At 46.6% G+C, this 15,801-nt stretch overlaps 1 protein-coding gene across 1 annotated transcript in view; it reads right to left on the bottom strand.

Moving 5' to 3' along the window:
- Positions 1 to 15,801, bottom strand: part of LOC129713891 (ubinuclein-2-like) — a 40,382-nt gene that overhangs the window by 6,114 nt on the left and 18,467 nt on the right. The window contains 6 exon segments of the mRNA XM_055663258.1: positions 492 to 2,213; positions 3,919 to 3,961; positions 4,927 to 4,977; positions 6,436 to 6,579; positions 12,469 to 12,582; positions 14,503 to 14,621. Of these exon segments, the coding sequence (XP_055519233.1) occupies positions 492 to 2,213; positions 3,919 to 3,961; positions 4,927 to 4,977; positions 6,436 to 6,579; positions 12,469 to 12,582; positions 14,503 to 14,621 (2,193 nt within the window).

The raw sequence follows: 15,801 nt of genomic DNA, 5'->3' as shown, positions 1-15,801 counted from the left end.
GGAGAGGGGGGGAGCAGGGCAGAGAGAGCAGGGGCAGAGGGGGCAGAGAGAGCAGGGGAGAGGGGGCAGAGAGAGCAGGGGAGAGAGGGGGGAGTGGAGAGAGCAGGGGGAGAGGGGTGAGAGAGAGAGCAGGGGGAGGGGAGGGGGCAGAGAGAGCAGGGCAGAGAGAGAGGGGAGAGAGAGTAGGGGGAGAGGGGGCAGAGAGAGAGCAGGGGAGAGGGGGCAGAGAGAGCAGGGGAGAGGGGGCAGAAAGAGCAGGGGGAGCAGGGGAGAGGGGAGTGGAGAGAGCAGGGGAGAGGGGAGTGGAGAGAGCAGGGGAGAGGGGGGGAGGAAGGGTAGAGAGCAGGGGGAGAGGGGTGGGGACACCAGTTAAATGTAACCCATTATTCTGCCTTCCAGTCTGCATGAAAGGCACCCACTCTCTTAACCAAAAGCTACCCCAGAGACAGCGAGGTGCTGGAATCCCGATTTCAGAGAGTTTGGTTGGTTACCTGGATGCCAGCTGATGATCCTGAGGCAGAGGGAGGTCTGTGAATGGAGGGCAGCATTTTGATAGCAACCTGAGAACCACTTCCCGCGCCCCCGCTCACATTAGTCCGAGTGCCGGCCGCGGTCGGGCTGCTCCTGTTGGCGGTGGCGGCGGCGGCGGCGTTGTTGCTGGGAGTCCCGGCCCGGCTGACGGGGATGCTGGAGCCGGCGGCACAGCTCCTCCCCGGCGCGGCGGCGATGCCGATGCCAACGCCCACGCCCTTGCCGTTGCCCATGCCGCCGCGGCAGGGCACGCCGCTGCTTTTGCCGCCGGCTGCGGGCGGCCCGACCAGTTTCTGAGGCACTGAGGTTTTTTTCACTGGGGCGGCTGGGGCTGAAGGGGAAGACGAGGGCCTGGTGCCGGACAGCTTGGCGCCACTTTGCCTGCTGCTGCTGCTGCTGCCGACAGAGGAGGAGGAGGAGGAGCCCCCGCACAGGGTAGCGGCCCCCCCCGGGCTGGAAGCAGCGGCAGATTTGACCATGGTGAACGGAGGTTTGAAGCCCTGCGCTGAGGTGGTGGTGCTGCTGGCCGCCGTGGCTTTGGGCATGTAACTGCCAGAGGTAGGTGGGCTGGGGCTAGGCCGGGACGACAGGTGGGGGCTGCTGCTGCTGCTGCTGCCGCTGCTGCCGCCGGCTGCTGAGGGAGCGAACGATGACTGGTAGGCTGCCGCGGCCTTGTCCGCCATGTGCGGCAGGTGGCCGGGGAGCAGGTGCTGCGGGCAGCTGCTCAGCTTCACCACCGGGTTCTGGTGGACCTTGCCGATGGCCACATGCGGCGAGGAGGAGGAGGAGGAGGAGAGGCTGTTGTGGTGGTGCTGCTGCAACTTGCTGAGCGGCACCTGGGCCTGGCTCAGCCTCTGGCCTCCTCCCGGCTGCTGCGTCTGCTGCTGCTGCTGCTGCTGCTGCTTGGCCGTGCACGACGCCGGCGAGGCTTTGACCGTCTGCGGTGAAGGGGCCGTGTAGCCGGCAATCAGGCTGGTCATTCCCGACCGGCCCGAGTCCTGCGCTTTCTTCGAGCTCGAACCCCCGTGGCCAAACAGGTGGCCGAAGCTCAGGGGGACGGGAGACAGCGTGGAGGCCTTTGGGGAAGGCGTGCCCGCCACCCTTGGTGAGGGCCCAGTGCTGATCCTGGGGCTCGGCGTGGTGTTCAGCCTGGGCGAGGGCGTCGCCACTCGGGGAGACGGCGCGGTGGTCAGCCTCGGCGACGAGGCCGGGGTCACCCTTGCAGACGGAGAGGACACCACCCTCGGGGAAGGGGCGGCCACTCTCGGGGACGGCGTGCTGACTTTCGGAGACGGCGCGGCCTCTTTCGCAGACGGCGCGAGCGCCACCTTCGGGCCGGGCACGGCTTCTTTCGGGCAAAGGGCCAGAGGTGTGATCTTGACCACGGCCTTCTTATCCTCCTTCATCATCATCAGCTGCTGAGGTCGAGGTGTGGCCGGGACAGAATTATTTACGATTCTGGTGATCTTGGTGAAGACGGACAAAGCATCCGACACGGATTCCAAGGAGGGGGGTTTAATGGTCAGATCCTCATCCAGAGAATCGTCCAAGCAGATGGTGTCTTGGTTTGGCGTACAACTGGAACTGGAGATGCTGATCGGTGTGACACTGATCATCGGCAGCACCTTCAGCCCACCATCCACAGGAGCAGAAAGCTTTTGTTCTTTCTTTGGGCTTGAATCCTATTTGAATGAAAAGTGCAACGAGTTAGCACAGACTAATAATAATAATAATAATAATAATAATTTTATTTATAGAGCACTTTAAAAACAAACATAGCTGCAACAAAGTGGTGTACATCACTAATCATTGACAAAAAAGTTAATACACACCAAAAATAACAATCAAAAGAAATAGTAGGAAAAGACATGTAAAATAAAGAAACATCAAAAACACCACAAACAGAAGCAAAGCCTCAGGCATGGTCAAAAGCCAGGGAGTACAAATGCGTTTTAACACTGGATTTGAAGACGGACAGAGAGGGGGCCTGTCTGATGTGCAACGGCAGGGTGTTCCAGAGTGCCGGAGCAGCAACAGAGAAGGCTCTATCCCCTCTGAGCCTCTGAGACTAGACACAAAATAGCTGGAGGAACTCAGCGGGACAGGCAGCATCTCTGTACTCACAGTCACCTGATTCTGCGGCTTTGCACTGACATTTTAATAACTCTGGCACTGGCCACTCAAATCAGCTGCCCTGGACATTTTAATGACAGTTTTTACTGTATTTTAATGTTGCTGTTTTACCTGCTTTTAACTATTTATACTGTTTCATCAGGTCCTGGATTGTTTTTACTGTTATTATGTGTGAAATGTTTTAAGTTTCATGTGCGATGCTCCAGTATTCCCTGGGAAACGTCTTCTCATTTTGCACTGTACAACTGTTGCTTTGCAAGATGACAATGAAGGTTGATTGATTAATTGATTGATTGATTGATTGAGAAGGAATGGGTGTGTGTTGGAAAGATCTGCAGATGCTGGTTTAATTCGAAGATAGACACAAAATGCTGGAGTAACTCACCAGGGTCGAGACCCTTCTTCAGACCCATTCCTTCTCTCCAGAGATGTTGCCTGTCCTGCTGTGTTACTCCAGCAATTTGTGTCTATCTTCGATTTAAACCAGCATCTGCAGATCTTTCCCACACACACTGTTGTCAGACTACCTTGACTGCCGCCCAAAAGTCAAAATACCTCTTGCAGAACAGATAATAGCCTTCGGTAGACACAAAATGCATGGACTTGTAGGGCCGAGATGGCCTGTTTCCGTGCTGTAATTGTTATATGGTTAAAATGCTGTCGTAACTCAGAGGGACAGGCAGCATCTCTGGATAGAAGGAATGGGTGACGTTTCGGACTGAAGAAGGGTCTCGACCCGAAACGTCACCTATTCCTTCACTCCATAGATGCTGCCTCACCCACTGAGTTTCTCCAGCATTTTTGTCTACACTCAATTTTTCCAGCATCCGCAGTTCCTTCTTAAACAACTGGAAAGAGCAGATTTTTCCTACTTCAATTTTACAGACATCCATTTTCTATTCTCAAGCTTAGAGAGCCGAAATTACTTAATTAAAGGTGTCATTCCAGGTTGGGGATGTATTCTAATTAACCAAGTCCCAGGTAAAGATGAAGAAAGTAAAGTGGAATTCTCTGCCTCAGAGGGCGGTGGAGGCCGGTTCTCTGGGTGCTTTCAAGAGAGAGCTAGATAGGGCTCTTAAAAATAGCGGAGTCAGGGGATATGGGGAGAAGGCAGGAACGGGATACTGATTGGGGATGATCAGCCATGATCACATTGAATGGCGGTGCTGCCTTGAAGGGCCAAATGGCCTACTCCTGCACCTGTTGCCTGTTGTCTATATGTAAAGCAGAGCAAAAGGAAATAGAAGGATTCACCTTTACTTTTGGTTTCGCTGCCAGTATAACCTTCTTCTTGGCTCTAGAAAAGGAAAGACAGTGAAGAAAGGTCCTTGAATGCAACAAGCCAATCAACATTTTATAAATACCATTGAAAATCTAAAAGGTAATATGTAATTGCCATCTGAAAGAGAAAGACAATTGTCATTTTCTTTGGTTATGCCTGCACCAAACATAATAACACACAGGCATAATGTCTCAGTATTCTACAAGGATTAATGTTCAATAGTCAATGGTGCTGTATGTGTCACGTATGCAACTGCAAAATTAGATTAATGTTGCATAGATTATATATGAGGGCGCCGCCACTGTTCAAAGTCCGGTCAGCCCGCCCGCTCGATATCGTGGAGCAAACTAACATCCCTCCTGCAGCCGACCTTGAAAGTGCTGGAGACATTACATAGAAAATAGGTGCAGGAGTAGGCCATTCGGCCCTTCGGCCCTTCGAGCCTGCACCGCCATTCAATATGATCATGGCTGATCATCCAACTCAGTATCCTGTACCTGCCTTCTCTCCATACCCCCTGATCCCTTTAGCCACAAGGGCCACATCTAACTCCCTCTTAAATATAGCAAATGAACTGGCCTCAACTACCGTCTGTGGCAGAGAATTCCACAGATTCACCACTCTCTGTGTGAAAAATGTTTTTCTCATCTCGGTCCTAAAAGATTTCCCTCTTATCCTTAAACTGTGACCCCTTGTTCTGGACATCCCCAACATTGGGAACAATCTTCCTGCTTCTAGCCTGTCCAACCCCTTAAGAATTTTGTAAGTTTCGATAAGATCCCCCCTCAATCTTCTACATTCAAGCGAGTACAAGCCGATTTTCTATTACTCCAGTTCACCCTTGATAGGTACAGAGACATGCAAAGCCAGGCTCAACCCTGGGGCTCAGCACAGCTGCAGATGCCTGCAATACATATTCTAGGATCTGTCTTTGTGGAAGGAGGGAAAACAGTTCATAAAAGCCAATGGGTTCTACTCACGGTGTGGCGGTCAGATGGTTATGCGCTTTCTTGCTCTCTTTAAGCAGTATCCTGCAATAGAACAGAAATGAAACGTAAAGGTCCTTGATCTGACCAGGTCCAAAAAACATTTTGGGGGCATCAACGGGCACCCACATGAACTTGGATTTGGTATTTCAACAAAATACTGAAGCAGAATAAAACCTCCTCCCACCCCCCGACTCAAGATCGTTTCATTCTGACCTCAGAACAGCATCCATTTTGTAACATTAAAAAAATAAAATGCTGGGAACCCTCACTACATCAGGAAGCATATGTGGTGTGAGAAACAAAGTCAACGTTTCAAGTTAATAATCTTGAATGGGCAACGTTGAATAATCTTGAATGGGTCAAGTTAATAATCTTGAAAGAAGGAATGGGCGACGTTTCGGGTCGAGACCCTCCTTCAGATTTCTCTTCCTCCAAATGATGACATTGAAAGGGAGAAACAGTGCCGACAGGCAGAAGGGTCAATAAATCAGGAGCGGGGAGATTATTTTCTCCAGCTAGCAATTTAGAATGGGGAACACAGTGCAATAGTGGTTGTCAAAACAGATTTGCACTTAAAAAATAAGAGTGCGGCCCTCCTTACCCTAACCTCGTGAGTCCATTCTATAGCACTGACAGTTTACAAAAATGTTCATCCATTTTCTCAAGCAAGTAAACCACTGCCTGAAATAACTTTGCCTCCCAATAGCCTCATTACTCTTACATTAAAGGAAGCAGACTAATGAAAATAATCCCTAACAAATGCTCAGTGCTAAATGTTTAAGAAGGAACTGCAGATGCTGGAGAAATCGAAGGTAGACAAAAATGCTGGAGCAACTCAGCGGGTGAGGCAGCATCTATGGTGCGAAGGAGGATGCTGCCTCACCCGCTGAGTTTCTCCAGCATTTTTGTCCACCTGCTCAGTGCTAAAAGTAATTCTCAGACTCTTAACACCACTTAGTACAACACTGGCAATATTGAATGTGTGGAGACCAATGAATGCGTTCAGGGTTTTGCGCTATGCTTTTACATCGCATGTGTTTTATTGCAAGGAAAGTTTAATTTTGAAACAAAGAAAAACATTTCAGAGAACCATCACTGTTTTAATCATTTGATCTTGCTTCATGATGAAATGACAGTCAGAACCTTTTCCTTCCCAGGGTGGAATTGTTCAACACTAGAGGGCATAGTTTTAAGGTGAGAGGGGGAAAAGTTCAATGGGAGACGTGCAGGCAAGTTTCTTTTTCACAAGGAGGACGGTGGGGGCCTGGAACATATCGCTGGGGGTGATGGTGAAGGCAGGTACGATCGTGGTGTTTAACAGGCTTTGAGATCGGCACATGGAATAGAATAGAGAAATATACATAATGTACAAACAGATGAGCAGTTTAACTTGGCGTCATATTCAGCACAGACATTGTGGGCCGAAGGGCCTGTTCCTGTGCTGTACTGTTCCATGTAAGAGGAGCGAAAAATGACAACAACAAAAACCCGACATCTTACCGTGACTGCATCCAACCTTTTGGCCAGATGGGCTTCACCTCGGTTTCCATGAAAGTCTTCAGATAATCCTCAGCCGACTGCGATTTATTTTGCTCCAGTTCGTAACATCCCAGTTTTATCTTCACCAGATTACACAGCAATTCCCTGATGAGAACAGTGACGAGGAGATTGTTAATGGAATGTACTTCCTTTAGTGCCGGGTCACTTGTGGCCCCATAGCAGAAGCGTCAGGGGATATGGGGAGAAGGCAGGAAGGGGGTACTGATTGGGGATGATCAGCTATGATCACATTGAATGGCGGTGCTGGCTCGAAGGGCCAAATGGCCTACTCCTGCTCCTATTGTCCACGTCGCGGGGGGCTGGAAACTGGAAGTATCCCCAGCTAATTCTGCTACCACCATCATCTATAAGATCCCCCCTCCCAATGCATTTCGTTGTCTCTGTACTGTACACTGACAATGACAATTAAAATTGAATCTGAATCTGAATCTGAATCTATGGCAACAGGTGATGGCTCCCAATGATTGTCGCCGGAAGCTTGCATCCTTTTCAGGACGGAAGATAACAGCGATGCCAACATTTGAAACATGGATGATGGACATGAAAGAAGAAGAAGGTGGTCACTTATTTTGGAGACAGTGTTGGGGAAATCTAGGAGAGGAACTACAGCCAAGCCTGACTGACAGCCAAGGAGGCACACCGACACCTCTATTACCTGAGGGGACTGAGGAAATTCAGCACCTCTCCAGTGACTTTTACAAACTCCTACAGATTAACACAGAAAGCATTGTGTTGGGTTGCATCACAGCATGGTTTGGGAACAGCTCTACCCGACCACGAGAGATGTGGATGTTGCCGAGTCCATCATACAGACCACACTTCCCACCATTGACTCTTGTCGACACTTCACGCTGCCTCAGAAAAACAGCCAACATATTTAAAGACTTGTCCCACCCTGCTCGTTCCTTCTTCTCCCTGCTCACGTCTGGCAGAAGGTACAGGTATGAAAGCCTGCACCACCAGACTCAGGAACAGCTTCTTCCCCACCCTTATCTAGTCAAGTCACTTTTATTTCTAGCATATTTCTATAGCACATTTAAAAAACAACTCTCGTTGACCAAAGTGCTTTACATTGGTGGAGGTACTAACGTTATACAACATTGGTTCATAAATTAAGTACATACATAAATGTAGCCCTCCCTCAGAGGACGTCAAGAAAGGCTTGAGAGTAAAGATGAGTTTTAAGTCTCGACTTAAAAGAGTCGATGGAGGGGGCAGTTCTGATGGGAAGAGGGATGTTGTTCCACAGTCTAGGAGCTGCAACCGCAAAGGCACGGTCGCCCCTGAGATTATGCCTAGATGTTCAGTAACCCCAAGTCAGCCGATCTGAGGGACCTGGAGGTGGTGTTGTGGGTAAGCAGACTTTTGATATAGGTGAGGGCAAGCCTGTTAAGGGCTTTGTAAACATAAAGAAGGATCTTGAAATTTATTCGGAACCGCACAGGGAGCTAGTGGAGAGAGGCCAGGATCGGGGTGATGTGGTCCCTTTTTCGGGTGCCCGTCAGGAGTCTCGCTGCGGTGTTTTGGACAAGTTGCAGGCGGGACAGGGAAAATTGGCTGATTCCAGTGTAACGGGAGTTGCAGTTATCTGAATGGACCTTCTATAAGCTAGGGTTGTGTCCAGTTCATTTCCACCCTATTGAGGGCATTGGACGTTGTCCAAGGAACTGTTGCACTACAATGCTGGGAACTATACTGTATCTTTCCCATTGCTCTATCTATTGTATTTGAGTTTGCATTGATGGTATCTATGTATGGTACATCATATCACCATAAACTGGAATTACATCAGTTAAACCTTAAAGATCAGTGTCTTAACACATTCAACGCCGACCTACATCATGAACCGCCACATCATGTCGATTATGATTATTTGTCCTCTTAAATATTAACAAATGATTAGATAGAATCTATGTTGTCTCGGTGGATGTAGTTTGTACAGTCGTATTTCCATTTCATCCAGTGTCCACTCAAGCTGCTAAGTAAGTCAAGCGGCTCGAAGGGCCGAATGGCCTCTTCCTACACCTATTTTCTATGTTTCTGAAGATATACGAGGAGTTCCAAACGAAAGAAGTGACCCAATAACAGGAAGCACTTTTATGTTCCAGATATATTTATCAATGGCTGCAGCTGTGTTGTTCTGGACAAGAAAAATATACGTTGCCCGAATTATGCAATGTGCCAGTTTCGGTTTTGGCGGGTTCGTTGAACACATTGCATCAGATGCCGTAAAAATAGAAACCGATGCAAATACACTCGGCTTCTGCGAAGGTTTATGAGGAACTATGCAGGTAGGGGCAAGCCCAGGGACGTGCAAACTGGTCACAGACGCGTTGAGGTGGAAAGCAGTTGGGGTGAACTTTTCCATGATGGCAATGGTGAGCGGGGGATGATGTTTGAGTTGGAGCTGGGGTAACGACGGGGCTGAGATTGAGGAAGGAGATGAGCTTGCAAACAGTGGGGAGAGACAAAGCAGAAGAGAAAATGGAGAACAATATGAAGTGGAAGACAAACAGAGCTAATGAAAAGGGTTAAAAATAAAAAAAGTTTAATGGGCTGGTGTTTCTAAAAGAGGTGTAGCGGCAAATTAAACAGCACGATAAAAAAAGAAATAATCATGTGTGGGAAATGGCGGGTTCACACACAAAACATAATCCAGAGCTATAGGAACATCAGGGTGATCAACTCCGTGAGCTTGCTTCAGCATTCAATCAGATCATACCTGATCTGTACATAACTGAACCATCCTATCACCAACTAGAGAGCAATCTGGTCCTCCCAACACCTTCGAACTATCTTTAATCATACTTCACTGGGCTTTATCTTGCACTAAACATCAAAACCATTATCCTGTATCTGTACACTGTGGACAGCTTGATTGTAATCATGTGTAATCTTTTCCCTGACTGGATAGAAGGCAACAAAAAGCTTTTCACTGTACCTCGGTACACGTGACAATAATAATCTACACCAAACATAATGTATTTGTAGAAGGGTCTCGATCCAAAACGTCGTCCGTTCCTTCTCTCCAGAGATGCTGCCTGTCCCGCTGAGTTACTCCAGCACTTTGTTCTATCTATAATGTATCTGTTGGTATTCATGATTCCCTTAGCCAACAAAATTCTTCTAATCTGTCTTCAAAATTTCACTTCTCCAATATCCTTTTGAGATGATCAGTTGTCCTATGAGAATTATTTCCTAATTGGGTGAGATCTTTCAATATGCCAGTCCTTGGTCTTTATCATAATAGGAGAGAGTTTCTCTGCATCTAACCTATCAAATCCTCTTGACGTATCAGATCATCCTCTCGAAGGGTCCCGACCCGAAAACATCACCTATCCATGTTCTACAGAGATGCTGCCTGACCCGCTGAGTTAGTCCTTTTGTGAAAACCACAACTTGCAGTTCCTTGTTTCTATCCTTTGATCATCCCTGTCATAGTTTATGGAATATTCCATTGTAGCCATTTTTAAACAAGGTACTTTCAGAAAAGATTAATTTAAAAACATGGCAACAAAAGATGAAATGTTAAAATAAAAAGCAGCCATAATAGAACATGCTACGAAAGTAACAAAAATTGTTTAATCATAATGGGACAGGAAGTGAGCAAATCTAGACAATCTACGGGGGGGGGGAATAAATTTTAGAATGTAATTTGTCAATTAAATTAAGATTTTTCTTAGAAAATCTGAAATTAAATAAAATGCTATTAGCAATAAAATTGCACGTTGAGGTCAGAGTTGATAAAAACGCAAATGCTTCATCCTTTAGAGTGTCCTTTGCTATTTTGCTTGGTCACGCCTATGACCAATTCCAGTCACTCACGGTAAATCAGAACTACCTTTGAAAGCCACACAATTGAACCAAAACACTACAAATGACAGTAGGCTCACCCCCATCTACTTGGAGCAACTAAGTATGGAGATTACATGCACGATACTAATATAAGAGCAGTTTTGACTTTAACAGCTTGTGAGCGAGTGGAAATTAAAAAAAAAAAACACTTCACCCTGCCAATTAAAGCAGAATTGACATTCCTGACTACGTGGATATGTTTGGTGAGTGCTCAGGTTAATCCTTTACTGGGTGAGTGCCAGACAGCTGAATTTTAAGTACGGAAAGATACGGGGGGAAAACTGCAGATGCTGGCGACCTGAAATAAAAGCAGTGGACAGTCTCAGTAGATCAGGCAACATCTGTGGAATGGGAAACAATGAACGCAGAAAGTCTGGAACCCTTCATCAGAATTGGGAAAGAGGAACAATTTAGTTTAGGTGGCAGAGAAGGTGGGGAGTGTAATTGATGGAACAAAGGGAAGTCTGCTGAAGATGAGATTGGATAGAGTCATAGAGTGATACAGTGTGGAAACAGAGTCTTCTGCACAACTTGCCCACACACCGGCCAACATGTCCCAGCTACACCAGCCCCACCTGCCTGCTTTTGGTTCATATCCCTCCAAATCTGTCCTATCCATGTACCTGTCTAACTGTTTCTTAAATCTTGGTATAGTCGCAGCCTCAACTACCTCCTCGGGCAGCCAGCTTGATCCATACACCCATCACCCTTCGTGTGAAAAAATTACCCCTCAGATTCCTATTAACTTTTTTCCCCTTCACCTTAAACTGTGTGTGCGTAAATTTACTATTCAATGCAGAGACCCGTGGGATCTCCGGAGATGCGGAGGCCGGGTTGGCATCAGTGGGTTTAAAGAATTGCTTATGTACGTGCGAGTTAAGTAAGTTATCTATTACGTAAGTCAGGGTGTGCCTGTGCGTCCTTGAGTTACGAGGTGTTGTTTCAAGTTTGGAAGGTGTGGAGGGCAGATCTTCCAAGGAAATGAGTTGGGAGACGATGGTCTGATGTGTAATGGTTGGATCATGGTCCAGAGGGAGCTACAAGGTTCCATGTTGCTTGCCACATCCATTCCCCATTCCACACCAATCTGATAACACTGGGTTTCTTCAATACTCCAGGGACTCGCACTTGAGTCCACAAACAGAAATGAAGAGTCCCGTTAACTGGTGGATATATTCATTCAGACTTCTTTGGAGATGGAGGGCTAGTGGAATCAAGGAATATGGGGAGAAGGCAGGCACGGGTTATTGATTGGGGACGATCAGCCATGATCACAATGAATGGCGGTGTTGGCTCGAAGGGCCGAATGGCCTCCTCCTGCACCTAATTTTCTATGTTTCTATGTACATTCTGATCCTAACTGTACAACTGTTCTCCCCCTTCTGTTTATGGGGTACACAAACTCTCCTCTTTGCACATCCCCAATCCTGGACCCTCCACTCATCACTTTAATTTCATGTTTCCTGGTTCGGGAGCTGCAAGGCGTACGAACGGCACCAACTAGACAGGATAGTGAAGACCGCCAGCAGGATTATTGGTGCTCCACTCCCCTTCCTGCTGGACATATACAGGAAGAGATGTATCAGCAGAGCCATCTCCATCATCAAAGACCCTTACCACCCATCGCATGACATTTTCTCCATCCTGCCATCTGGGAAGAGGTACAGGAGCATTAGTTGCAAAACCAGCAGGATGCTCCTCAGCTTCTTCCCACAGGCTATAAGACTGCTAAATGGACTCTGCCCCCTGCCAAGTATCGCGCACAAACCTCCACACTGCAGCAGAGCCACTGTTGTGCCGCTGCCGGTCGGAACGCCTGTTGAATGTTTAGTAGAGTGTTAAATTTGATCATGATACATGTATTTTTTCTTACTTCTATTTATTTTTCATGCACACTGAATGGACACTGGTTGAGTAACGTTTTTTTGTTTCCTCTGGGTATGCGAATACTCAGGAAATGACAATAAAGATATACAATACAATACAATACAATGTTTCATGTACCGTGTGCGTTTTATGACTGTTGGCAGACCAATTTCTCTCCTGGGATAATTACATTTCTATCGTATCATATCCCCAAAAATTGCAAAGAAACCTCCCAGTTCATAGAATTCATACCTGACATAATCATTCCAAAGAAACTTTTTCCTCGGTCCCATCACCCTTTTCCCTGGCTTATCCTCGTCCTCCTCTTCAGATCCATTTTTATCCCGATCCTCTTCAGATGCCATCCTGAAGAGAGAACAAGTACATCATTGAGGGGGCTGGGGAGTGACTTCCGTTCCCCTCGTCGCAGGTGCATTCAAGGAGAGAAGCTGTAGAAGTCATTTATGCTTAAGTCAGAATATTATAGATATTTCTAGTTCTTATCTGTATGTACGCTGGTAGGTGGGATTTGATATGTAGAGGGGTGCGTCTACATCTGGTGAGGCTAGCGCAGACTCAGAGATTTAGAGTTAAGTCTGCCTCGAGGGATGGCGAGGACAGCAGTTTTTACCACGATCACATCCTGGGCGGTGCCTCGAGGCAGCGGCCTCTGCAGTCTGTCTATCTCTTTTTAAATTTTTGTCCCGTTGAAGTTAAAAGTTTGTTGTGGTTTTTATATTGTTTTTAACTGTGTATCGGGAGAAGAATGGAGCACAGGGGAGAGACAAGACTTTGCCTTCCATCACAGTGAGGAGGAGATTCACTGTGATGGATGTTTGTGTAAATTGTGTTGGTGTGTGTCTTGGTTCTTTTCTTGTTGTATGACTGCAGAAACCAAATTTAATTTGAGGTTCAAATGACAATAAATAATTGTATAATAATTCATGTTCACGAGACGTCACACGGAAGAAACAGTTAGTTAGAATGAAAAGTTATGAATACTTTTTTTGTTTTGTATTACATCAATAAAAGACAATTTAAACAAGAATCAACGAGTGGAAGATAATTTTTTGCTATCTGTTTGTGCGTGTACTATATCTTCACCACATCCCCGAGTAGTAAAATAACGGTAATTAAAAGTTTAGAGATTGCCGTTACAGAAGCTGATCTGCATTATTCGCACAGGTGCAGGCACCAACTCCAGCTAATGACTAAAGGCCAATGACAAGGTCAATGCATGGAAGTCAAAAAAAAAAAATCTGCAAATGACAGAAATCAGAAATAAAGGCTAAAAATGCTGGAAGCGCTCAGTAGGTCACACATCATCCGTCAGTTTATGCTTCAGGACTTAAATAGTTCTCTTATCACAGACCAGGTCCCCGTCCCCCCCCCCTACTTTAGAGAGTATTACCTATAAGAAGAGGTTTAATAGGAACCCGAGGGGTAATTTTTTTCACACAGAGGGTGGTGGGTATACGGAATAAGCTGCCAGATAAGGTAGTTGAGGTAGGTACTAATAACAACATTCAAAAGATATTTGGACAGGTACATGGATAGGAAAGGTTTAGAGAAATATGGGCCAAAAGCAGGCAGTTGGGACGAGTGTAGTTTGGGCATGTTGGTCGATGTGGACAATTTGGGCCGAAGGGCCTGTTTACACATCGTACGACTCTGTAGAACGGAGGTGACACTTATGTAACCGTGACCTTTATGTCAGACATGAGGTTTTTAATCATTGAACGTATTTCTCTGCGGATGGTCAAAGACTGTGCTACCCAGGGAGGGTTGGTGCATTCTTTGTTGTAAAAGACCTGTTCACACCCCGACATCCATGAACTCACTGACTGTTCTCTGTCCAACAGCAAATGGTTTTGAAATCCTCATCTCAGTTTTCATACCAATTACTTAAATCATTGTAACTTCCCCCAGTCCTAGAACACTCAAGACTTTAATTTCATTAACATTGACTTCTCCAATTTCAGGTAGTCCTTGCTTTCTCCATCCTTCCCCACCCCGCTTCCCAGCTCTAGCACAGCCCACTGTCTCCGCCTCTTCCTTTCTTCTTCCCACCCCCACACATCAGTCTGAAGAAGGGTCTCGACCCGAAACGTCACCTATTCCTTTGCTCCATAGATGCTGCCTCACCCGCTGAGTTTCTCCAGCATTTTTGTCTACCTTCGATTTTTTCCGTTCTTTCTTAAAGACTTTAATGACCTATTATTTGAAGCTTTGTGCAGCACTTGGCAGAGAGCATTTGGGGGGGAAAAGGTGGAAGAGTACACGTACTTGGCAAACCTGGCCTGTGTATGTGCTTGGAGCTCCTCCTGGAATTTTATCAGCTGTACCGGCATCGCATTTGCCACCGCTTCCTTCAGTTTCTGAGTAGGATCACGCAACCGCTCATCCTGCGAAGGCAACACAGACATCGAGAGAGGAATACAACTATTTCCATTGTGCATTTCAGGATTCAGCGCCTCCCACAGCACAGCCGATGAAGTGATTTTTGAAGTGTGGGTGCTGTTATAGTGGGTGAAACATGGTGGCAAACAACAAGGTTTAGGTTAGTTTAGAGATGCAGCGTGGAGTCCGCCCCGAGGGGGATTGTGGCTGTGGAACCTCGGACCAATCTGTCAAGGCTGTCTCTGTACCAGTCTCCCAACATTACAATGTGTCACTCACAGGGGGATACCACATGCAAATCCCTAGAACCAACAGAAATGACCCTCCAGAAAGGACAATCATACTCGACTTCGAGTGATCACCAATGATGATACATAGACAGACGTGAAACTCACCGTTTGACCTGTTTTTACAAAATGTTAAATGGTCAGCTCGACATAGATTACAAGACCTACACCAAACCCAAACCAATTAGGAGCAGACGAGGGTATTCGATCCAATTTGTGATCCCAGCTACAAAGATAAATGTGTACAGCAATTTGTTCTTCCCCCGCACAATTAAAGCACGGAATAATCTCCACCCAACTATAGTTACCCAACCAGATGCAACTAAATTTAAAGCAGCTCTTTCTTCCCAATAACCCTTTCTGGCTTAAGCCCTCCCTTCACCACCTCCAGTTTAAATTCCATTTGGAATATTTTGGAGGACCAAGAAACAATTTCAATATCAATGCAAGAGATGTGAATAGTCAGATCACAGATAACACAAACAATGTAGGCCACGAGGAGAGTGGTCTTGGTATACAATCAGTTGATGAGATGGGCAAAACGGTGGCAGATGAAATTTAATCCTGATAAGTGCAAGGTGATGTACTGAAGAGGGAGAATAAGGCTAAGATGTAGCCAATGAATGGAATGCCCCAGTGGTTCTGAGGAACAGAAGGAAGGAACAAAAAGCTTGCGTAACTCAGCCGGTCAGGCAGCATCTCTGGAGAAAAGGAATAGGTGACGTTTCAGGTCGAGACCCTTCTTCAGACTGAACAGAGGGACTTTAGTTTACATGTCCTAGGATCGCTGAAGATGGTAGCATAGGTATAGAAGTTGGTTGCATAGGCAGGTAAGATGGTTATGACGGCATATGTAATGGTTGCCTTCAACTGCTGGGATATGGAATATGGCAAGCAG

Source organism: Leucoraja erinacea, chromosome 37, assembly GCF_028641065.1.
Source record: "Leucoraja erinacea ecotype New England chromosome 37, Leri_hhj_1, whole genome shotgun sequence".
NCBI lineage: Eukaryota > Metazoa > Chordata > Chondrichthyes > Rajiformes > Rajidae > Leucoraja > Leucoraja erinaceus.
Note: the sequence above shows the minus strand (reverse complement) of the source record. Positions and strands in the feature narration are given on the sequence as shown.